This window comes from Schistocerca nitens, chromosome 2 (assembly GCF_023898315.1).
Source record: "Schistocerca nitens isolate TAMUIC-IGC-003100 chromosome 2, iqSchNite1.1, whole genome shotgun sequence".
Classification (NCBI taxonomy): Eukaryota; Metazoa; Arthropoda; class Insecta; order Orthoptera; family Acrididae; genus Schistocerca; species Schistocerca nitens.
In genome coordinates this window covers 581,605,107-581,631,972 of record NC_064615.1, presented here as the reverse complement: position 1 = coordinate 581,631,972, position 26,866 = coordinate 581,605,107, and the positions used below count along the sequence as shown (strand labels likewise).

The 26,866-nt window shown below is 39.5% G+C and overlaps 1 protein-coding gene across 4 annotated transcripts in view; it reads right to left on the bottom strand.

Moving 5' to 3' along the window:
- The window catches only part of LOC126236641 (phospholipid-transporting ATPase IF-like), a 683,598-nt gene that overhangs the window by 102,396 nt on the left and 554,336 nt on the right, over positions 1 to 26,866 (bottom strand). For all 4 annotated transcript variants that reach the window (XM_049946098.1, XM_049946097.1, XM_049946100.1 and 1 more), the window contains 4 exons: positions 18,933 to 19,033; positions 11,794 to 11,913; positions 5,983 to 6,098; positions 2,025 to 2,189 (listed from right to left, as the gene is read on the bottom strand). In XM_049946098.1, coding sequence (XP_049802055.1) covers positions 2,025 to 2,189; positions 5,983 to 6,098; positions 11,794 to 11,913; positions 18,933 to 19,033 — 502 coding nt within the window. The remainder of the gene's footprint in view (positions 1 to 2,024; positions 2,190 to 5,982; positions 6,099 to 11,793; positions 11,914 to 18,932; positions 19,034 to 26,866) is intronic.

The window sequence follows — 26,866 nt, the reverse complement described above, 5'->3', positions numbered from 1 at the left end:
TGGGTGGATTCAGGTTACCTTATCAACAAGGTTGAGGTTATGGATATGAAAGAAGCTAGGATGATTGCAGGTACTAGTAGATGGGAACAATGGCAGGAGGGTTTCCATAATGAGGAAATCAAAGAAAAACTGGGAATGAACTCTATAGATGTAGCAGTCAGGGCGAACAGGCTTAGATGGTGGGGTCATGTTACATGCATGGGAGAAGCAAGGTTACCCAAGAGACTCATGGGTTCAGCAGTAGAAGGTAGGAGGAGTCGGGGCAGACCAAGGAGAAGGTACCTGGATTTGGTTAAGAATGATTTTGAAGTAATAGGTTTAACATCAGAAGAAGCATCAGTGTTAGCACTGAATAGGGGATCATGGAGAAATTTTATAAGGGGGCTATGCTCCAGACTGAATGCTGAAAGGCATAATCAGTCTTAAATGATGATGATGATGATGATGATAATAAACACAACAGTGTAAAAAAATTACAGTTCTGCCGCAACCTCCTCCTTTTAAGATGAAGAATGTACTTAAATACTGGGTACATTTTAATCTTTACTGGTGTGTGGCTAATATTACTGTCATTACAATTTGTAAATAATGAGACAAATGTAAAAATTAGGTCTAGCTGGCATGAAAAAACACAAAATATGCAGGTCAAAAATTTGTTATTACATTCACACATATACACTTTGTTCACTTTTTTGTAATTAACACACTGACATTTGACTGTATTGTTGTTTATTTAATTATGACCTGGGTTTTGACCATTGTTGTATATTTAATTACGACCCAAGTTTTGGCCTTTTACGCCATTTTCAAGTGATTGAATGTATGTCATTAATATATATTGCACAGGACATCAAGCTCAAAATTGGCCATAAATTAAGAAAAATATATAATAAATTTCTAACTTATGGCCAATTTTGAGCTTGATGTCCTGGAATATATGTTAATGACATAAACTCAATCACTTGAAAACAGCATAAAAGGCCAAAACCTGCATCACAATTAAATGAACAACAATACAGTCAAATGGCTGTGTGTTCATTTATATATTATTGTATGACTGTTGCTCAGTAACATCACAAACTGTTTCCATTTTTTTTCTTTTACACAGTCACTAGAATTTTCCAAACACTTTTGAAACTGTGGAACAAGCTATTAAAGTATTTTATGACAAATATTCATGCCAGCCAGTCCAGAGCTGAAGTTTTCAATGCTTCATTGTCATACAGATGTTAAGGAAGACTCCGCTATCAGGCTGTAGGTACAGATGACAGTCACTGCATACGAGATTTCTGTTATAAAGTGGTGTTCAAAAAGTTTCCATCTGAGTTTCTGACACACCTTATGTGCAGATTTTCATATAATGCTCTCCAGGACACCTGCAGTAACTTTATAGTGAAGTGACTAATTCTGCAGTTATGATTTTCTGATTTTCCACTACTTTATCACTCACATACACAAAAATGTTTTCTTTTTTCCTCATCATGCACATTTGTATGACCTTTACTAAGTACAAAACGCTTATTTTTCATTAACTCCCTTCTGGAGGCTCATAAATATCATACAATTATAGGTGAACCTCAACCACATATCCTATTTTGTACTAAGAAATCAAATCAATGACCACAACTCACACACAGTTGTATCGTTAATTTTCCAGGCTATTTAACTCACTACCACACAGACATGAGGATTGATCACTATCACACAGAGATGAGGAAACAATGATATGATGAATTTTGGTTACTTGAATACACATGGTCCATACTATCTGTTGTGCAAGTACATGCTGTTTATTGCTGTCACATTTTTTGGCTAAATGGCTTTAGATGCATCAAGTAAAGAGCAGCAGTAATATCTGTTTAAAAAAACACTTTAACACTGACAACATGCATGGCATGTTATTATATACATTTACTACATTTGGTCATAAGTTCATTGCACTAGTTAAGAAAACAGTTTTTAACCTATAACACAACTTATCATGAAGAATACAAACTAACAAAAAACAATTTGTAGACACTTACTGTCATGCACTGTAAGAGAATACTGTTCCTTTCTGTGCCATCTTCTGTGAGCCTGAATAGTTCTCCATTATTCTCAACATATGCCACTCCCCCAATTGAACAGCGGCGAAACTGCATATCATTTTCTGTTAATGTTCCTGTTTTATCTGTAAACAGATATTCAACCTGTAACAAAATGACAAAAATTATGTGCCTGAAGCAATAATTACCACTATGTAGTACTCATTATTTTATTCACATAAGCATGAATTGTTAACCCATCCCATATTTATTAATAAGATTCAGTTGTCTACTTGTCTTCCTAGTATCAGGTTATGAAATGGCTGCAACCAGTGACATAATTTTCACTTCTTCATACACAAAGATGATTCTTATTTAATTAAAAAAAGTGGCTGTAGCACAGCATTAAAAGACAAGCTTAATGACAACAAATTATAATAAGGCTTCCTGACATACACTATGTGATCAAAAGTATCCAGGCACTCCCAAAAACATACATTTTTAATATTAGGTGCACTACGCTTCCACCTACTACCAGGTACTCGATATCAGTGACCTCAGTAATCATTAGACATCGTGAGAGAGCAGGATGGGGCGCTCCGCAAAACTCATGGACTTTGAATGTGGTCAGATCATTGGATGTTACTTGTGTCATAAGTCTGTATGCGAGATTTCCACACTCCTAAACATCCCTAGGTCCACTGTTTCCAATGTGACAGTGAAGTGGAAACATGAAAGGACACGTACAGCACAAAAGCAAACAGGCCGACCTCATCTGTTGACTGACAGAGAGAGGGTCGTATGTGTAACAGGCAGACATCTATCCAGACTGTCATACAGGAATTTCACACTGCATCAGGATCCACTGCAAATACTATGACAGTTATGCTGAAGGTGAGAAAACTTGGATTTCATGGTCGAGCGGCTGCTCATAAGCCACACATCACTCCAGTAAATGCCAAACGATGCCTCGCTTGGTGTAAGTAGCGTAAACAATGGACAATTGAACAGTGGAAAAATGTTGCATGGAGTGACAAATCTCGGTACACAATGTGGTGATTCATTGGCAGGGTGCGGGTATGGCGAATGCCCGGTGAACATCATCTGCCAGTGTGTGTAGTGCCAACAGCAAAATTCGGAGGCGGTGGCATTATGGTGTGGTCATGTTATTCATGGAGGGGGATTGCACCCCTTGTTGTTTTGTGTGGCACTATCACAGCACAGGCCTACACTGATGTTTTAAGCACCTTCTTGCTTTCCACTCTTGAAGAGCAATTCGGGGGAGGCGACTGCATCTTCCGACAAGATCGAGCACCTGTTCATAATGCACGGCCTGTGGCAGAGTGGTTACAGGACAATAACATCTCTGTATTGGACTGGCCTGTGCAGAGCTCTGACCTGTATCCTGCAGAACACCTTTGTGATGTTTTGGAACACCGACTTCATGCCAGGCCTCAACGACTGACATCGATAACTCTCCTCAGTGCAGCGCTCCATGAAGAATGTGCTGACATTCCCGAAGAAACCTTCCGGCACCTGACTGAATGTATGCCTGTGAGAGTGGAAGCTGTCATCAAGGCTAAGGGTGGGCCAACACCATATTGAATTCCAGCATTACCGACGGAGGGCGCCACAAACTTGTAAGTCACTTTCAGCCAGGTTTCCGGATACTTTTGATCACATAGTGTAGTTACTGTGCATCAAACTGGGATCTGAACATGCAGTTTTGCCTTTACAGGCAATTATCTTACTCAAGACTGAGCTACCTAGCTCACTGCTTGAATTCTTTCAGTATTCCACTGTACTTAACAAAATTCACAGAAGCTCTCTTATACATCTGCAGTAGAGCCTCCAGTCCTGCGCACATTTTTAATCTGTTGCGGAGTTTAACAAAATGGACATCCCATGGCATAGTAGAAGATTCATTTTGTGAACTTATAATAACTTTGAAATTACCAATTAAAAGAAATTGTACTCATAGGAATTGTTTCTATCCACAATGAGAAATAAAGGACTAACGTTACTCTCAAATGGACTAACGTTACTCTCAAATATAATATGCACTTGTATTTTGTAGCTCCCTCTTTGTACTTCAAACTCATTGAACCTCTTAATCTGACAAAATGGCATTGTCTAATGCTGTGATTACTGACTTATTTGAGATCATTACCCATAAATGACATCAGATATCATCCAATACCCTGAACAAAGCTTGGGACTTAATTAAACATTAGGCCCCAAAAATTTAACACTACTACTTTCAAAGTGACAAATTATTTATATTACTTACTTAATGTTAAAATAACCAAAATTCACACATTTTTTACATTTTTTTCGTAACCAAGAAATAATGGGTCAATGGGATGTCTGGTTCTGCTTATTTCTAACAATACTTTTTTGTATTTTGTTTGGTAACCACCACTGGACATCTTAAGTCATGATGCAAGTTCGCTCAGTTTTTCACTTTCGTTTTCATTCTACCATAGTCAAAGGTCTACTTTCATACCTCTAACTTGTGGCAAATGCAATATATATTCTTAAGTGTTCTTTCTGTAATAATATAACCACAAACTTTTTGCTTAATTAATGGCAGTTCTGTTTCATGAAAATCTATATATAGTGGGTTGCCTTCTCAGGCCCAAGAAATTATACTTCCACTTGAATTTCACTATTTGAAAATATTCCTTAATTCAGAGAAACTGGTCTTACAACTCACATATTTACTCGTCAGTTTTCCAAATAAGAAGAAAAGTTACTATTACATTTTTTTACCAATGATAAGTGATAACTACTACCAGTAGATGAACAGTAAGAGAAATAAACAGAAGAGTAAAAATAGTCTACAGTGCTCTTGGTAAACTAAATTACTTTTCAAAGTGAAGTTTTTGGTGTTTATGAAGTTGAGCATTTACAAACAGTTCATTCGAGATGTGGTCTTTTTACATGAAGGCCTTTCAGATCTGGGAGTGGTTCAGTTATGAACAGAGAGATGCATGTTGCAAATAACTAGGAAAAATTGCATCCAAACAGGCCTTGAAGACCCAATGGCACTGACCGACCGTCATGTAATCATCAGACTATTAGTGTCACTGGATGCGGATATGAGCAGCATGTGGTCAGAGCACAACTCTCCCATTCGTTGTCAGTATTCATGGCTGACTAGGACAGACAGGAATGCAAATAAATACATTAGGGGGTAGACTAGAATGAAAGACCTAAATGTGATAGTGACGGAAAAAAATAAGAGGTAAGGTGAACAGTAACCAGGAAGATGGATGGTAGATGGCCAAAGGAAGTTCTTTTCTGGATTCTGAAAAACAAGAAAAGACTGATGAGACAAATTAATGGCAAGTAGGTAGAAAAGTAGAAAAAAGTAGTTAAGAGAAACAGGGATTTATATTGCTGAAGGTAGCAATGCCTGGATATACCTAGAGGAGGCTTTTGTCCTAATGGGAAATTGCTATTGCTGATGATCTGTAGTATATTAGAATCTACTGTAATAGTAATAACAGTGATTATCAAAAAATAATAATTTGGAGTGGTCACTAAATCTTCATCAAAACTATTTAGTAGTTACTCCTCATGAAGTTTGACTTTGCCTCTCAGACGTAATTGCCCCCAGGTTGGGAACCACTGGTCTAGCAAATGACAATACATGAAATGTACAAATGTTTTTAATCTCTCTCTCTCTTTCTCTCTCTCTCTGTCACACACACACACACACACACACACACACACAGAGAGAGAGAGAGAGAGAGAGAGAGAGAGAGAGAGAGAGAGAGGGGGGGTAGGGGGGAGTGAGAGTGTTTGTGTTTGGTTAACAATATTTTTCAGTAACTCTTTTATTTATGGAAATAAATATTACTGAACTATGTATAATAACAAAGCTGTCTTAGCAATTTTTGCAGTACAAACAAAATAAATTTTGCTGCAGTCAACATTAAGTTCAGTTTTATACCTGTCCCAACTCTTCATTTAGATCTGAGGTGTTGCATATAGCTCCCTGTTTTGTCTCTTCACAATACAGCTCAAGATCCCATCCAAAGAAAAGAGAGCCAAGAAACTTCTGCAATTCTGGAACAAATTTCAATGAATTTTTTAAACTATCATCCTCACATTTATGAACAGGCACATATACATAAACACTTAAATTTACATCCTGTTTTCCTCTTTCAGAACTAAAACGTTTGTGCAAAAACCAACGCATATGATGACTAATTATCACATATGTGTATAAATACTGAAAACAGGAGAACAATAAAACAAGACTGGCAAACAAAGGCACAGTGTGATGAATGTATTTCTGGTTTTATAATACAGTTTAATTCTCTTTCCTTTTATTAAAGTTATTCACACACATAGCTTCCTTTTTAACAATTGTTCTTTAGCTTTGTGTTTACATGTCTAGTTTGTATCTTTCTTAAATGAACAATTTTCCAAAACATGTGTTCTTTTGTCCTGTCACTGGAGATCCTCCTCCACATTTTCCAGTTTACAAAATAAATTTGAAACATCTTCTTCTTCTTTCCTTTCTTCATTGTTTTCAGTATATTTTATATTTCTCATCTGAGACTGATCTGTTAATAGACTGAGTGAAAAGTCTCCCACATCTGCAAAACACTATTATTTTCTATAATGTACTATGTCATTAAGTGAATATATTTATAATCCATTCTCTTATTTATCAACAACAGTTTCTCTGTGTGCTTCATGAATGTATTTTTTATGTATTACAAAATCTTAAACATGGCTGTGATTCAGCAACTGTGTAAATTCGAAGAGGTTGAAAAATCAGCCAAGCAGTTGAAACCAAAGGTTTATTTACTCCTTAACCTAGGTTTCAATATTTATAAAAAATATCTTCTTCAGAAGGATTGGACCTTGTTACATCATATAGTGGTAAGTTACATTAGCTGTAGCTGAGTGGCTCTGGTCATATATAAAATTGATATGAAAATCAGAAACATCACATGCCTTGGCTTGAGATAGCAGCCAGGTTACACACATTGTATGTCAGAATAAATGCACAAATTTATTCACCCACTGCTAAAGATTCTTGTCTACATAAAATTATAACAGGAGTCCAAAGAATAAAATATTTGTGTAATGTAGGTATTCACCATGCCAGAGACAAAAGAGAGCTTCTGAGGAGTTTTAAGATAGGGGGGAGGTACTGGCAGTGGAAGCTGTGAGGCAGGCCACAGCCTGTAGGTGAAGTAATTATTGGTAAGTATAAAGTTGATTAAGGTGAGCAAGAAGGATATCAAACGTTTGGAATCAGGTAGGCACTGACTGAGGAAATGTTCAGCAGCAGATACACCATATACATGGGGAATGTTAGCATAGAGGGAGGTGGCATTAATGGTGAGAGATAAGGTGTCTGGTGAGAGTGGGATGGACACAGATTTCGGACAATCTAGGAAATAGTTGGTGTCTTTAATATAGGAGGGAAATCTTTGTACTCTGGGTAGCAGGTGTTGATCAAATGAGGCACATATACATTCAGTGGATGCTCTGAAGTCATCAATTACAGGATGGACAAGATGATTGGGTTTGTGGATTTTAGGAAGAGATAAAAGGAAGGGATGCATGGTTTGGGTGGGGTAAGAAGTTCTATGGACTGAAGTGTTAGTCCTAGTGAAGGGCCTAAGGTTTTTAAGGAGAGACTGCAGGTCAGTTTCAATTACAGGGATGGGATCGTAATGGCAGATGCTGTATGTAGAGGTGTCAAACAGCTGGTGTAGATCTTCACTAACATACTCCTGTAGGTCAAGTACCACAATGGTAGATCCTTTGTCTGCTGGGAAGGTAACAATGGAGTCAATGGATTTTAGGGAAAACAGAGCCTGGAGTTCTGTAGAGGACAGGTTAGGGTCATGTTGTAGGGACCTGAGGAAGGGTTGTGAAGCAATGCTGGATGTGAGGAAGGCTTGGAAGGGATGATTCTGAGATAGTGGTGGTCAATCAAGTTGGGATCATGGTTGGAACTGTTCAAGACAGAGTTCAGTGTCAGGTATGCTGTGGGATAGGTTTTGGGAATGGGTTGCAAAGTAATATTTCCAATTGACATTACATGATTAAATGCAGGTTTAGGGCTGAAAGTGAGAACCTTGGATAATACAGATAATTCAGGAGGGGAGAGTTCTTTAGATGAGGGTTTGAGAACACTGTAGTGTTGTGACTGGTTCTTGTGATTATGAGTTATTATTGGTCTGGAAGGCAATGGTGAAGGCTGTGGATGTTAAGGAGGTTAGCCAAGCTTGGTTTGTAGGAGAGAAGTGGTGGTTGATGGTGTGGTTGTTCAGGGAGCTGCAGAGGGACAGGCCAGGAAATACCATTGTTGAGTAGTTTAGGAGAAGGTGAGATAGCTTTTTGAGATGCAGGTCTGGCATGTTGTTGCCTGCCTCTCCAACCCAGGTTCTGGGTGACTTTTCTGAGCTCTGCCCTTTTTTTTTTTTTGCTAAACCTCTCCAGGCCTTTTCTTTCACCCCTCTTCCTTACCCTTCAACGCTTCTACCGGAAGAAGGAGCCACAGGCTCTGAAAGCTTGCATACATAAAAACTTTCTTTATATGTGTATACTCATGCTACTGCTTGGTGAGTAGATATTTTGTCTATCCAATTACTTTATACTATCATAAGTTAGTTTAATATGATTTATTTCCTTTACTAGACATTTCATTCTGGACTAATTTTCCTTCTTGTTTCAACTGAATGTCACCACCATGTTCTAAACTGATAAAAAGGAGCAAACAGGTTTATCCAGTGTTGTGATACAAGAACATCACATCTACATTCCATTAATATTTGTTCCATAGGTCATGAATATGACATTTTGTAATGATGTGGAACGTGTCTGTTTAACATAAATTTTCTTTATTCAATATAATCTTTCTTTCTTATTTTTTATTTTATTTATTTTTTATTTCATTTCTCATTTGCAACCCACTTAGTAAATCATTACAGTCTTTCACAACCAAAGAAAATACTGGTCTTGGCTCTGAATCAACTAATGATTTTCAGGAGAACATTTCTGTTTTTCAATGTTTCCTTTGCTTAAAAAGTAGCACTAATTTTTTATACGATATTCATATATGTATGAGAAGGTTTATTGCAAACTTATTCAAATATAATAAAAGTTTGTAAAACAATAGAATTTAATGCTGTTTCCTCCAGTTTTTCTCAAAACTGTCAAAGTTTAACCAGAGCAATAGACTGTTGCAATGGCTAGTTACCGCTTGCAATAGTGCTGCATGAGTCAATGTCACACAGTTATTCAAGCAACATTGACACGGTATCAGGAGCATCAGTGTATCAGGAAATCTGCAGCCTGTTGCAGTGTGTGTATTATTTGCCAAGCCCTGCCCCTTCCTAATTCTTCAAAATAAATTTGCACATGACCTCAATAGCCCAAGATGACCCCTATAAATGTAAGACTAACCCTACATATTCTAATAAACCATGTAAAAATGTTGACTTCAGCAGCAATAGTTTAATCTGCTAATATAAGATGGCCTCATATTTTTCAAATGACCCAATAATTATAGCCCAAACCACCCACAGCATCCACCTCCATGACATTTACCTTATCATTTACAGCCTATCCAGTTAACTAACACACTCAAATATCTCAAACTAACACTTGACAATGAACTAACATGGAGATCCCATCTATTAACCATACAAAAGAAAGCCCACAATGAACTAAAATTACTAAAACTACTAACTGGCTGAACATGGGGATTGCACCCTTCCACAATCTTCCACACCTGTAAAGCTCTTATCTGACCCATCCTCTGCTATGCCAATGTGGCATGGACTTCCGCTCTTCTCTACTTTTACCACACCCTACACATCCTTGATCGCCAGGCACTCTGACTAGTCTTTCAGGTCCGCTTACCCTCCCTCAACCACATCCTCCAACAAGTCATAACATGCCACAGTCTACTCTTCCATGTTGAACATCTCTGAATATCCTATGTTACTCATAAACTCGACACTACCTGCCTCCTGGTTTCCTGATACTCTGCCTCACCTCTATCACCACATTCCTCCAATACTACACCCCCACTCTCTCCACATCCTCTCCCAATGAAACTTTAATCACCATCCCTTGATCGAGCATGAAATTTGCCTCAATACATAAGCTTGCTACCAGATCTAGGATGTCTGTACCACCCTCTCCTTCTCTGGGGTCCCTTCCCCTCCAATTCTCTCCAGCCATTTCCTAGATCTTGGTTCGGAACCGCATCCCTCTCTACTCGTCCCCTGTCGTTCCTCCAAACATTCACCCACACAAACCCCCTCTTACACACTAAATTTAAATGCTACATTCCATCCTTATCCCTAGCACTCAACATCCACTCAGCTCTTCACTTATCTATGTATCTACTTTAATCAGTCATAATATCGGCCCTTCCATTTTATTTTATGAAATTGTCTATCTGTTTTTATATATTCGAGTGCAACACTCATTTTCCATTCATCAATGTCTATATTTTAATTCATCACCAAGCCAACCTTTTATATTTTAACTTATGTAACTGATGATCTGTCTTTTTATTGTACAAAACGTTTATTTTTGTCAACCACTATGTCCAGCTTTTATATTATGTTTTAAGACTTTACTCTCATGTGGCTGAAGAGTGGTAAATTTTCTCCACTGACAACCCACCTCTTGCCCATGTTGGGCAGTGGGGATGAAATGACAACAAAGAAAGAAAGAAGAAAAAAAAATAATGACAAATTTGGGGAAAAACCTTGTCTTATAATAATACTAAATGTGAAAGCAAGAATTTACCTCAGGAATATTTCAATAACAGACTCATATTATTTGGCACATAATCTGTACAGTGAAAGAAGAGCCCTGACAACTAAGGGGGCTTGACGTGGCTTATTTGCATGATTAAATATTCAGTCATGTAACATGAGTATGTATATGTCCCAGTGTTGCCAAGGCTCTAACAATGACTACTGTTTGCAGTCATGTAGCTTTGGTACAGCAGGTGAAAATTGGCAACAGTGCTTCCATATGTCAGGGCTCTTATTTTTCTGTATGATGTATACATAGCCCTTAGACCACCAGGCTATTTTACTTGGCAGTAAGAATAACAGATCCTAAATTTGAAGCAGCTGGAAAATAACACTGAGCAGTATTGGAAAAGAACATTGAGCAGTATCAGTGAACCATGAGTTACACCAAGAAGATGGCCACTGAATTACAGCAAACATTGCTTTTATGTAATGAAAATTTATCAATACATTATGTAAAAAGTTCTGTAAAATGGTGTAATGTTGCCCATATTTAAAACATTTTATGGCTTGCTTCAATGGGCCAAACATATAGCGGTCTCCTAAAGTATATGACTATATGTTATGTCAAAAGGCAGCTAAATTTTGAATAGTTCTGCACATTCCCCTTCACCAACCACCAGACAGCTTACTGCAAACATCACTGGAAGTTTATAACAGCTCTCCCCTAGATTGCACAGTGGCTACATTTCTGTAGCAATAAATTTTCTTTCACCACTGATGACATCAGCAGTTTGGTCCCTTAGGAATTCACACACATTTGAACATTTTTTCTTTCACTGACTTCCGCAGCAATGCCTTGTAATGTTTGCAACTACACATAAGCAGAACACTTCTCCTCCATACTTCCCTATGGATATCTTCTTGACAATCTGCTTTCTCATGTAACATGCACTATAATTATGGTTAGGTGTGATATTAGTTTTGGTATTCAGAGAAATATATTCAGCTACACTTACCTATTGTAACATACAATGATATAGGTATAATGTAATTGAAGAGCACAAAGAAGGAAAACATGTCCCCCACTACTTGGAGGCCTTTTAACTGTGGTAATGGACCCACATAATAATCTGCCACTGAAACACAGATAGAAAACAAATCAATGGCTAAACGTAAAATGTTGATATTAAACCTACAAATAAAAGGAAATAAAAATTACAGTATATAGATAACTCATGCATTCTTTATAAAAATTTGGAAGGATTAGTTTGATTAACAGCAAATAAAGACATTTAACTCTGAACTTTCCTACCTAAGTGGAAATTTGCAACCTAAGTGTGCACTCTTTCATAGTAAAATGAGAAAAAAAGAAGAAAGATGGCAGATGCTGCAAAGAGACAGTATAGAACAATAAGACTACTGGAACTTATCAGGGTAAGGAAGCCAAGGGATCATGAGAGCAATTCATCGAATGATGCAATCTTAAGCCACAGTCAATGAATTGAATAAGCACAGAATTATGATAGTAATCCCACTCTTAAACTCATGACCCCACAAAATGAATTATAGAACCAGTACTACCCCCTACTTGATTTTTCCATTTGTGCACAAGATTCTACCAAATTCTGTTATCTACACTAATGTGCTAAAACAATTCAAGCACTGCCCACTACAAGACTGAATGCCACTTGGTGGTGCTGGGAGCTTGTGGAAGTATATAAAAGGCATGGATATGAATCAGGAATCATTTTAGTGATGACAAAAAGGAAAAACTGGAATAAATCAGAGGATTACTTTTAATTGTCTTGTTGGAGACAGTATGCTGTTGTTTTTCTTTGACCTTTGAACTGACTTACACAGCCAATTATAAAGTCACCTACAGCTTAAAGTGGATCCCAAACCGTAGAGCAACTTGGCATTTTTTGCATCAACGGACATTTCCAGATGTGAAAGAAGTGATAAGTGACAGATAAAGATCCTAAGACTGACCAGAGATCAAACCCAAGAGCTTTAGAACCATAGTCTGTAACTTTACAATAGGGCCACAATAATGATAAGGCCCACTAGTGGAGAAATCCACTGACATAAGTGCTTTAAAAAAGGGCATAATGTTGTGGCACAGCATCTGGGGAAGAGCATCTTGGATACAGCAAAGCTGTTTGGCTGTAGGTGTGCCACTGTTGTGAGCATCTGCAGAAAGTGGACAACCGCATCCCATCATGGAATGTCAATGTCAGATTTTTGCCTGCTATGTAAAGCAGGACAAGCAGCAATCAGCGGCAGATTTGATGACAGAGTACAATCCTGAAATTAAAATGAAACCCAGACCATCAGCTGCTTACAGGCATTGATACATATCAATGGGGGCAGTTGAAAATGTGTGCCCTGACCAGGACTCAAACCCAGGATCTCCTGCTTACATGATAGACGCTCTATCTGACTGAGCCATTGAGGACACAGAGGATAGTGCGACTGCAGGGACTTATCTCTGGCATGCTCCCCATATGACCCACATTTACAACTTACTGTCCACACACTACATTTTTAGTGCCCCTGCCCACTATACTCAGTACTCGCAGCAGTTAATCTACCGATTCCCGTAAGAGTTTGAACAATGTGAGTGCATCTGCATGAAGAAGATTTTTGGCCAGTAAGCTTTATCTATATGAAGATGGTATCTATTCTTTCGGACATGTCTGAAAGAACAGATACCGTCCTCATATGGAGTACAATGCTAGTGCAGTCACATGCAGGCTGAAGCGCCTCAGCATACACTGCTGAACATGGGGCTCTGCAGCAGATAGTCCCTTGGTGTCCCCCTGTTGACCCACTGACATCATCAATTACAATTGCAGATGGGCATGAGATTACTGAGGATGAACTGTGAATCAATGGAAATGTGTCACCTGGTCAGGTAAACCATGTTTCTAGTTACATCTGGTTGAAGTTACGTTTAGAAATGCTGTCACCCAGGCGAACAGCTGCTTAAAACCCGAAATGCGCCCTGGATACAGACCAGCTGGGGCAGCATTATGCTATGAGGGACATTCACCTCAGCTTCTATGATACTTGTGGGAGTAGCTGAAGACACCATGACAGCCATGGACTATGTGAACACTATTGCAGACCACCTGCACCACTTCATGCTTAATTTTTCCCCCTGGTGATGATGTCATCTTTAGGCAGTTATTCAACTGCCTGTGTCACAAGGCCAAAACTGTACTATAGTTATTTGAGCAGCATGATAGTGAATTGCCGATGTTATCTCAGCCACCAAATTTTCCAAATACCTCCAGAAACCTATAAAGGACTTGTCCAATTCATGCCATGCAGAATCACTGCTCTACTGGTTCCAAAGGTGGACCAGTGTGTTATTACTAAACTGGTGCTCATAAAATATGGACTTATCTATATATGTTCATTTTCTGGCTTTCCTCTTGCACCACAAATCAGTTTCTAGCATATTCCTTTGTCCTGTATTTAGCCTTTGATATGATACTGGCAAGTACTGGGTGAGAACGGAAAAAGAACAGATAGTGACTCACAGTATCTTATGAGCCATTGAACAATAAGCATGCACATAAATTAGGTTTGTATCTTGTAACTTAGATACTGGAAAGTACTGAGCGAGACACAAAGAATGGAAAAAGAGCAGATAGTGACTCACAGTATCTTATGAGCCACTGAGCAATAGGCATGCACATAAATTAGGTTTATACCTTGTAGCTTAGCCGTTGGACAACGATGTTCTTCAGAGATAACAAACAAACAAACAAACAAACAAAAACAGTAAAATAAACACAGCTACATTGAACTAGAAGAGTGGCATGACTGGTGTGAGAATTTATGTTGGGTAGAGAGTGACTGAGAGGAATAAAGAGGTGAGGGAAAGGGATAGTTGAAGGAATGGGAAGGTAAGGGCTAGGAAAAGAAGGGGCAGTGAGGGAAAGCGATTAGAATTTGGTGCCAGTGAACTCATCCTGGTGCAGAACAGGAAAGTTATATGCAGTGCTCAATAAAATAGAAGGTGTACACTGGAGGGAAAAGGGGGAGGGGTAAGGGTAGAAGAGGGTGGAAAACGAAAGAGGAAGACCGCAGACTACTATACCTCTCATACGGAGATTGAGATGTAGTCAGGGGAGAATGGTTCCACTTGCTACAGTTCTACTCCTTAAATAACATTTTCCCCATCATGTACTAATACTTGTTCTATAGTTATGTGAAATGACTAATTCATTATTCAAAGTGGTGTTCAAGAAACCTTATAGTTTAGTAAGTAATTTCATAATCTCTAATATGGATGCCTAAAAACAATTTATTCCAAAGATTTATTAAACATTTTCAATATTTCTAGAACATGTGAAGTTGAGACTTTTAATGATAAAATAGCTAGTGTTGATAAAATTCTGTACCTTAATCAACAGCCCATTAATTTCTCTTATCAGTAAACTTTCCAAAATCTATCTATGTAGTTATGTAGTTCCAGTTTTTCTGGTTACAAAGATTCTCACTTGTACAAGGAAAGCATGCTGAGTTTATAATTATGTAAATAAGCCAATTTTGGTGGGCTATGTCAATTTCCACAGAAGTATACATTATATTTACAACATAGCTACTTTTATTTTGTCACTTTTTCATTATCAAAAAATATATTTAAATGGACTTGCATATTGCTGAATGTAATTTTGTATCCTCTGAATCTGCTCTCTTTTGTGACAATAACTAATGTGTAACTCCATAGTTTGAAATTTATTCTTAGGCACATCTATAAATGTGCGTAATGGACAAAACTACAGTGAGGCTGCACTTATGAGACATTTTGGGCAGTATTTCATAGTGTCTGTATTGTAAAACCTGAAGTTTGTCTAAATCCAAGGATATCCAACAATACACAAACAACTTACTGTCTAAATGTAAATATTATCTACGAGTTGCAAATAGTATTCCTCAAAGAGTGAACAGTTCCATGTCAATTAGTCCATTAATAGCATACAGTTGATAAGTAATAAAAAGAGGGAAGTTTTTACAAGAAATTACTATGTAAACAAACATATGTCATTTCTCCTTCAGAATTGTAGAGTGAAAATGTGCCGAAATTATGTTGTCACTACCAAAATACTCCTTGGTGTAGCGGAATTACTAACCTGTAATAAATATCCTGCATGAATTCTTATAGACAAGTTTATCTTCATAAAAATACGAATGACAATAAATGTGGAAAGGTGTCAAGCTAAATAATACAGTGTTGCACCCACAATTTGAAACTTTTGAAGGATTCAGTTATGCTGTTTAGGGTTCACATTTCGGATAAACCTCTGCTCTTTCCCTAAGATACCATTCCTAAATATCACCTCAAAAAGTTATCTAATCTATTGTCTTTATTTTCCATTTTAACAACTACAAATTTGTTGGTGAAATTCACACATACACAACTTCATCTCTGATAGTCCTTCGATAAATACTAATTGGACTTGTAGTACCAATCAATAATTTACAACCAGTCCACAACCAGAGTCCTCAACCAAAATGCACAACGAATCCAATTATCCACCTCTCTGTTACATGTCCACGAGTTGCAATATAATGCTTAATATAACCCTCTAACCCTGACACCCCCCCCCCCCCCCCCAATCTGTCCCTGTTACCTCCTCATGGAATCCAGCTAAACCTTGATGGCCTTTTCCACCCGCCACATCCCTTTTCCATCTGCCACATCCCCAGAACCTCCCTCCCAACACCCAACAAAACAAAGAATCCAAACTCACAACTTGTTAACCTATCTACCAGAACCTTAACCCTGCAGAAGTTTCAGCTGTTTACAACAAAGCCACACATTATTCACTCATGCTGGACTGGTCAAAGCCATAATATCCTTTATCAAAGCCATACTATTCTTCGTCCACTTTATTGCTATCTAACACAGTTTTGCTGACCTTCTGACTCTTATGACCAAAATCAATTCAAAGTTAACATAGAATTTCACCTCCCTCATAATGTAAGTTGATCCAACAGGGACCCTCTATCACCTCCACTCAAATAACCCCTGGTAAATTTACAGAAATTCCTCGCCTACAACATCAGTTTCCTTCCTTTCCTACATCTCTTTCCAAGGATACAAACACTCTGACAGAGGAACGAACAACTATTCACAGTCTTAAAACATATCCAAACTTGATCATTCTCCTTGCAGACAAAGTCTCCACCAATGAGATAATAAATTGCAGTGGTTACCTGACAGTAGGTACATGCCAACTGTCTGGCTCATTCTCTTACAACCTAGTTGACCCACACCTCTAACTCACTGTCCACAGCCTAATTTCATATACCAAGGACACCAACCAATTACCTCAATGCCTCTGTGCCATACACATTGTATTGCAATGTGGTCTCCCAACTTGTGGCTTTTTTAACAGAAAAATTTTCCTAGTGTAGTATAGCCGTCTGCAGGGATGGGCAGTCCCTTGTCCAATATGATGATGATCTAATAAGGCCTTCATCGATACTTGCTACCAGTCAAACCCATTCCACAAACAGATCTCACAAGTAGTATTTACATACAGTTCTGGTACAACAATCACCTCCACTAACCAGCTGCACCCTGCTAGTTACCAAATTCAGCCCCGAGTGGGATAGTTTAACCAGATCCTCCATCAGGGTACTGACTTCCATTCACAATATCCTCAAAAATATCCTTGAAAAAATCCATCATATCTCTTTCAAACTGGTATTCTGTTACCCAGCCAGTCTCTGAAATATTTGGTCTTATCTGTTTCTCACTTCTATTTGCCACATGAGTCAATGATTAACTTCCTCCACTGCACCTTAATATGCCTTTTCTACACCTCTCCCCCTTGGTCCTCTCACTCACTCACCCTCAGAAAATTTCTCACACTCAACTGAGCCACAGCCCAAAACACTGCAGCTGTATCTGGCTGTTATGTGAGTTAGCTCTGCAGAAGACATCGCTGGAAACCCAAATTACAATGACCAAATCTTGGTTATCTGTCTGATTCTGCTTAAAACATCAACTAAATGTGATTAATTATCTTTATTCTTTGTATTTCTGTATTATTCACTCTCTTTGCAGTGTTACACAACTTTTCTCTTCCCTACTATCCATCAAATTGTAAAAATCCAGTTTTTAACGTTTAAAGTCTAGTGATATCTTTTGTCTAGAATATTGTTTGTTAGATCGCAACAGCATCACAGTTTTCAGTGAGTGACTTAATGTTGCAAATGCTAATGCAAAAATTAGAGGGAATATTTTGAGCTAAATCAAATATTGAGAGGATATTCAAATAGAGAGGAACCTCTGAGGAAGCAAGATAGAAGTTGACAAACTGGCATAGACAGCAAAATATGAATTTCATATCCAATTACCACTAATAAAAGTGAAATATGTTTGCATATAATTATGCACATTTTGTTATCATTACAAAATACCCAGCTTTGTACTTAATATGCTACTCTTTAAACTGTTATCAGTATTAACGAGAAGATATATCGCAACTACAGGAATAATGCCTCACTTGTCATTTTTCAGATTCGTAGAAGTCTGAATTAAATAGTGCAGTAAAATTCTCAATTAATGAATAAATTCACATATAATTCATATCTTATGTTACAATTTCTTTTTAAATTTCAGAGTCACATTCAGTGAATACCTTATTCTGTTTGTTGAACAGTTTTCTCAGTGACTATAGTAAGTCAGTGATTTGTCGAATGAGTTCACTAACATTTGTGACTTGATGAATATGAAAGTATCTTGTAATATTTTAATTTTCTTGTGCAAAAGAAATTTTTACCACAATTAAAAGTAATGGATGAAAGCTGTGTTTGGTATAACACTTTAACAGAATAATGCAATTAAACAAATGCAAATGAATATCAAATACTACATTATAAAAGCTCAGCTCCACCTGCTTGAGGAAGAAATATTGCAACTTCAAACTGTGCTTCAGTCTAATGTGTCCATCATTATCTTGCCTCATTATTTAAATATTAATAATGACAGTTAATAAAATCATGTATGTCTGTTGACTAACAGTAAATACACAAAAGAGTTCAAATATTTTTTAAGTTAAATATACTTGATTGCAATCATTTTACAACAATTGTATGATTACTGCTGGCAGTTATTTTTTATAGTACTTACCATAATCACCAGCAAGCTCAAATCCATATTTGAGCCCCAGACATAGAAAAACTTCCAGTAAGAGCAGCACAAGGAAGAACAGCAAGAAACCATTAATCGATCTGTAGATGAGAAACCAGACAAATTATATTTTTCTGAATTGTTCATTTTGTTTCCTCTGTGTTCAATGATTATTTCCTGACATGCTGAAGTAGTTTCAGATAAAATGCTAATCATCTGGAAGGTTGTCATTATGAATGAAATATATTTAAAACTATAATCAGAATGTGTATGTTATGTGTTAGTTAATAGTCACAGATTATTGTGCCATTTAAGAAGCTTAAATTTCAGATGAGTTATGATTAACTAAGCAGAGTTATGACATGAAATGTATTCACAGTTTCGAATATGGACTACCATTAGCTGTATAATGAAATTATGGCCATGAAGATTTGTGCTAGACTGGGACTCGAACACAGTACTCGCTGCAGTGCCTCTTCCTTCGGAGAGGCATGCAGTGCATTGGATTCCAATATCCTGTACGGAAATGTTTATTTAAACTTTACTCTTTTCTAAGTTTTTTGTAATGCTTTGGAACATTATATTTGTCTTTGATTTTAAAGAAGTTAATTATCCTACAAATTCCATTTATTTTATTTGATCATAATTGGCATACATTTCACACTTTGGCTACAAAATTTTCTCATAACATTTTATTGTCCATTAAACCAAGAACTGTTATAATCTTTCATAAAAATCCAGTCATGAAAAAGAAAGTACAAATTGTTTATCAATTCAACAATGTGATATACTCTGCAAATCTTACAAAAACTCAGTTTCAAAATTTTGTTAAGTAATATATAATCATCTGTTTTCACTCCTGCATGCAGAAAAATATGTACAAAAGTTACTTTGATCAATAACTGTTTCTGGATTATTCTAGAACTCCAAGCTGTAATATATCAATGGGCTACACATAAAAAGTTGGGCAATCTTTGTTTCATTCTCAAGTGAGACAGTCTCAATTTTGATCTCAAGTAATGCAGTCTTTGTTTTGAGCTGGAGTAATAATAATAATAATAATAATAATAATAATAATAATAATAATAATAATAATTTTATTGTCTTTAAGCCATTACAGCAATAGACAAAGTCATACATATAATACAATACAGTACAGTACACGCTATAAAAGGACAGAATTGTTAAGAACTTTACAGTTTAATATCACAGGTCATGAAATCCTTTACATTGTAGAATGGGTTTACAACTAACCAGTCATAAAGTGTTTGTTTGTATTGTTGCTCTGGTAAATTTTGTATACCTTGTGGAAGTTTGTTAAATAATTTGTGGCCCATAAGTTCATAACTGTTAACTGATTTTGACAGTCTGTGGTAGGGCGTATAGATAGAGCTGTTTGTCCTAGTGCTGTAACAATGTATATTTGCCCTGCGTTTTACTTTAGGTAAGTTCTTTTTTGTGTAGATTAAAACATAATAAATATATAGGTTTATTACTGTCATGATTTTTTGTTGAGTAAACAAAGGTTTACAATGAGCCTTGTATGGTGAGCCTGTAATTATCCTAATAGCTTTCTTTTGCAGCAATAGTATATCATGCACACAAGTGGAGTTTCCCCATAAAATAATGCCATTGGATATGATGCTTTGGAAAAATGAGTAGTAAGATACTCTAACATAATTTTTAGGTACACAGTGCATTAATCGCCTTAACAAATAGATTACCCTAGACAATTTACCGCTAATATACTTAATATGTGGATTCCAAGAAAGTTTATCATCCAAATATACCCCCAAAAATTTAACACAACTAGGATCATCTGATGGAAACTTGTCTTTTAAACTAAATACCATCTGCTGGGTTTTGCTTTCATTAAGCAAGAACCCATTTGCTTTAAACCAGAGTGAAGCTTGCTCAATTTTCTCTGTAACACATGTTTTAAGGCTATTAAGATCATTACTGCTGTTCAGAAATGTTGTATCATCAGCATAGAGTACTGTTCTGGATTTGATAAATGATGGCAGGTCATTTATCATTATTAGGAAAAGGAAAGGGCCCAGCACGGATCCCTGCGGAACACCTACCTCAACTTGTTCTATACTGGACATTTCTTTCCCAACACAGACGGCTTGCTTACGGTTTTGTAAATATGATCTTAATAGCTTAAGGCTGTTACCTTTAACACCGTAAAAGTCCATTTTTTCGAGTAGTAGTGTATGTTCTACACAGTCAAAGGCTTTGCTTAGGTCACAAAAAGTCACTTGGGCAAAGCATTTATCTTCAAATACTTGATGGATGTATTTAACAACATTGTCTATGGCATCTTTGTTTTAGAAGCTGCATAGTATGTATTGTCTTGGTACAGTGAACAGAGTGTGTGTCATGTATAATTCTTTTATCGAGACTGTGATTTACAATTGAAAATGCGTCTGAAGTTTGATAAAGTCTTGTTCAGTGGAGGATGTTGGTTATTATGAAATCTGTGGAAGTTGGCAAGGAGGCTCTCTTTAGCAATGTGCAAAAAAGGTAAGGCATGAATTTTATTGTGTAGTATCTGTGGACAGAAAATAAATCACAATGACAAGCAAATGTGACTAACTATCTTCACTTATGCTTACAAACCTGCACCTAAACATCACTCCCTAGGCAACAAGAAGACAATGTTTGGAGCCCTGAATATATCAACGAGGCAAGAAGAATATTAAATAGAGTATTAAATCTTTTCTATTCACTGAAACAACCATTTGAGAACTGTTTTTCTGCACTGCTGTTTCACACAAGTACAATTACACATTTAAACAACTGTTTTACTAGCTGAAGAAATGCAGTTTATTCTTATGAAGTTATGTAATAATGACATTTGAATGAGACATAGGGGACAGTAGTCTTAGGAACCTCACATAGAATAAAGGAAAGCCAACCACTCACATTTAGCAGACTGACGTGTGGCACATACATGTCATTAACAAACATAGTATTAACTAGCTTTTGAGCCAGGGTCAGTCCACTTTCTTTGGTTGGTTTTGAGAGTATTACCTCTTTTGAGGTTTTCATCACTAGCATTCTGTTAGAACTTCAAGTTTAACACATATATTTCTGAACGACACAACAACACATATAAGTCACAGAGTACTTTGACAAGTAAGACATGTGTTCACGTTAGCATTCGAATGAGCACTGAGTCCCAGTCTAGCGGCCGCTGCTCGGCTGGCCGCTTAGGTGGCGCAGCTGCTGCATGGCTGGCAGACAGCGCCGCACGTAGAGGATGCGCGTAATTGCGCAGCAGCACTTTGAATGATCGGCGAGTCACAACACTTTTCCCCCCTTTGAAATTGTTGCACTGGGCTTGATGGAGGTATCCTGGAGATGGCTAACGTCCATGGGTGTTGTTTGACTCGCCGTAAAGTCTCGAGAAGGAGGCTTCCCGTACGGATGGAAGTGTCCCCAATGATAACGGGTCGAGATTCGAGATGAGAGGAGACATAGGGGTCGAATCTGCTGGGGCCCCATGCACCAATCTGCCCATTGCGGCAAGTTCCATTGATATGACAGGAGACATGGGCGATGTGTCGGCGTCCATTGGAGGAGGAGGCGAGTAGATTTGCTCTGACAGAGGATGGTCCTCCGGTTCCTGCATGGGCACGTCTCCTGGTGGCATCCGTTCTGGTGCTGGAATCGCGATGACGGTGAGAGGGCTGTGTTGTGAGTATTGAGAGATGCCAAGATCCCGAGCGTCAGGTAGAGCCAAAGGTGGTGTGGCGGCATTCGGAACAAGCGTTGCTGGCACCCGAGGCCGAGCCGGTCCGAATGACGCACTGCAACACCCGTGTCCGTCTGGATTTCATACAGGCGTCTGCCACGGTGGCTTAAGATGCGGCCCGGGCTCCATTTTGGCTGCCTGCCATATCCCCGTACCCAGACGAGGTCATTGGCGGCGAACCGGCCAAGTGAAGGCACCCGCGGCCGGGAGGTGGGAGGCCGCAGAAGATGAAGTAGCGTGCGGGGCTGTCGGCCATGTAAGAGCTCAGCCGGGCTGTGGTCGCCCATGGGGGTGAAACGGTAAGACGCCAGAAACTGGAGAAGCGCATCATCAGCAGCAGAAGAAGTCAGAAGTTTCCGTATCTGAGCCTTAAATTTGCGGACCAGTCGTTCAGCCTCACCGTTGGATTGTGAATGGAACGGCGGGGCCGTGACATGCGTAACGCCGTGACGAGCACAAAAATCCGCAAATTCGGAAGAGGCAAATTGCGGACCATTATCAGTAACAAGAGTAGAGGGGAGGCCTTCCAAAGAAAAAATGCGGGCGAGAGCACTGGTGGTTGCCACGGTGGTAGGTGACATGCAACGGACAATGAAAGGAAAGATAGAGTAGGTGTCAATTACGAGGAGCCAACAAGTACCTAAAAAGGGTCCCGCAAAGTCAGCATGAATGCGCTCCCAGGGCTTCTCAGGCGAAGGCCACGGTGACAAAGATGACTTCGGGGCAGCGGCCTGTGACGCACAAGGGCCGCAGGCAGCGACCATGTGTGCTATTTCAGAGTCGATGCCAGGCCAGTACACATGACGGCGTGCCAGAGATTTTGTGCGAGACACACCCCAGTGCCCTTGGTGAAGGAGGCACAAGACCGAAGCACGCAAAGACGCAGGTACCACAACACGCGGTGAAGCATTGTCAGTGGAGAGGAGGATAACACCATCCATAGCCGTGAGGCGGTAGCGCAAAGTGTAGTAGTTCCGCAACGGATCAGAAGTCTTAGCGGACAGGCGATCTGGCCAACCCTTCTAAATACAGCATAAAACCCGGGAGAGGGTAGGGTCAGAACCCGTAGCAGCCGCCAGCCTGTCCCCAGTGATGGAAAACCCGTCCACAACCCGCTGTTCGGTAACATCCAGGTGGAAACACAAAAGTTCGTCCCTATCGAATGCCTGATCAGGACCCATGGGAAGGCGAGACAGTGCATCAGCATTCGCATGTTGAGCCATTGGCCGGAAATGAATCTTCATAATTGAAACGGGACAAGTAAAGAGCCCAACGCTGGAGGCAGTGTGCAGCCTTGTCGGGAAGTGACGTTGATGGATGAAACAAGGAAACAAGTGGTTTGTGATCCGTAACAAGATGAAATTTTGAGCAATAGAGAAAAACACCGAACTTATGAAGAGCATAAATGATAGCCAAAGCTTCTTTTTCAATTTGAGAATACTTTTGTTGGGCATCCTTGAGCGTTTTGGAGGCATAAGCAATGGGTTGTTCTGAACCGTCAGAAAAACGGTGCGCAAGGACTGCACCGACCCCGTATTGAGAGGCGTCTGTGGCAAGAACAAGATGTTGGCCAGGTCGATAAGTAGCCAGGCATGGGGTCTGTTTCAGCATAGTCTTCGACTTCTGGAAAACCGCTTCACATGACGCGGACCAGTGAAAAGGCACGTTTTTATGCAACAGGCGATGCAACGGCTGAGCCACCGAAGCTGCAGACGGTAAAAACTTGTGATAGTATGCTATTTTCCCCAAGAAGGCCTGCAGTTCCTTAACAGATGTAGGGCGAGGAAGGGCATCGATCACAGCGACAGTTTGTTGAAGCGGACAAATACCATCCCGAGAGAATTGAAACCCCAAGTATGTGATAGATGCCTGAAAAAAAAAAATTGTGATTTCTGAAGATTACACTTAAGACTGGCAGTCTGCAATACATGAAAAAGTGTGCGGAGATTTTGAAGATGTTCTTCAGTGGTGGAGCCAGTGACAACAATGTCGTCCATGTAATTGATACACCCAGGGACAGGGAGCAATAATTGGTCCAAGAATCGCTGAAAGAGAGCAGGGGCACTAGCGACCCTGAATGGCAAGCGTTGGTATTGATAGAGGCCGAAAGGCGTGTTAAGAACCAGAAACTGCTGGGAAGCAGTGTCGAGAGGAAGTTGATGATAAGCTTCTGACAGGTCAATTTTAGAAACATTCTGGCCTCCAGCAAGTTTAGTGAACAGTTCTTCAGGACGGGGCATAGGGTAAGTGTCGATGAGGCATTGAGCATTTACAGTGGCTTTGAAATCGCCACAGAGACGAATATCACCATTTGGCTTAGCAACTTCAACGACAGGAGAGGACCACTCACTGGAAGTGACAGGAAGCAAGACCCCTGAGGCAGTGAGATGATCCAACTCCCATTTTACCCGATCACGAAGGGCCACAGGAATGGGCTGAGCCCAAAAAAACTTAGGCCGAGCAGTGGGTTTGAGCGTGATATGAGCTTCAAAGTCGTTTGCACGGCCTAACCCAGGAGAAAAAAGGGACGAAAATGTCGTCGACAAGGAATCCAGTTGAGCATAAGGAATAGCATCAGAGACACTATTGACAGAGTCATCTATGGAGAACCCTAAAACGCAAAAGGCATCGAAACCAAAAAGATTTTCTGCGTTGCTCTGGTCGACCACAAATATGGGAACAGTGCGAATGATGGATTTGTAAGATACCTCAGCATTAAACTGTCCCAAGAGAGAAATCTTCTGTCTATTGTACGTCCATAATTGCCGAGTGACAGGGGACAGTAGTGGAGAACCCAGCTGAAGATACGTCTGAGAATTAATTATAGTGGCAGCAGAACCGGTATCCACTTGCATGCGAACATCTCGACCAAGGATTTGGACAGTGAGGAACAACTTCCCTGAAAGGGAAGAAGTGCAATTGACAGACAACACAGAATCAGAATCAGCGTCATGTTCATGAACATCATGTATGCAGTCAGATTTGCAAACGGAAGACACATGACCTTTCTTTTTGCAATTGTGACACACAGCCCAACGTTGGGGACAATCCTCGCGTGAATGTTTCGTAAAACACCGCGGACAAGAAGGAAGTTGCCGGGGGTTTTGCTGCAGTTTCTTAGCGGGTTGTTTACGGCTAGGCCGAGGCTGCGCGTGGGAGCGCACTGCGGCCACGTCAGCCGGCGGGGACGCGCCGCACGCGTTGTCAACAGCGCACAGAGGTTGTATTTCCCCGACATCACCCCATGCCTTGATTTGCACCCCAGAGGCGTGAGAAATTTCAAAAGACTGCGCAATGGAGAGAGCTTCATCTAGAGTCGGATTCGCCAACTGAAGGGCACGTTGCCGAACTTCTTTGTCGGGCGCCGACCAGTTAATAGCATCCTGTACCATGGAATCGGCTTAGGATTCTTTGTGAACGTCAGTAACAAATTGACACTTTCAACTGAGGCCATGAAGTTCAGCAGCCCAAGCGTGATAGGATTGATTTGGTTGTTTTTGACAACGATAAAAGGCAACACGAGAGGCTACCACATGCGTTTGCTTTTGAAAAGAGACAGACAGAAGGGAGCACATTTCAGCAAAGGACAAAGACGCAAGATCCTTCAAAGGAGCCAATTGCGACAACAACCGATACATTTGAGGTGAAATCTAGGAAAGGAACAGAGACTTACACGGTTGTTCGTCCATGACATGAAATGCCAAGAAGTGCTGTCGAAGACGTTTTTCATAATCAGACCAGTCTTCCGCCGTCTCGTCGTAAGGAGGAAAAGGAGGTACAGCCAACGACGAGAAACACCCCGCATTTGACGCCGCGACGAAATCGTGAATCGCCGCTGTTAGAAGCGTTTGCTGTTCAAGGAGATTTTGCAATAGTTGCTCGACAGTAGCCATGGAACCCTGTGAGTCAACGGTGAAAAGGAAAAATCCCATCCTCGTCGCCAATTGTTAGAACTTCAAGTTTAACACATATATTTCTGAACGACACAACAACACATATAAGTCACAGAGTACTTTGACAAGTAAGACATGTGTTCACGTTAGCATTCAAATGAGCACTCAGTCCCAGTCTAGGGGCCGCTGCTCGGCTGGCCGCTTAGGTGGCGCAGCTGCTGCATGGCTGGCAGACAGCGCCGCACGTAGAGGATGCGCGTAATTGTGCGGCGGCAGTTTGA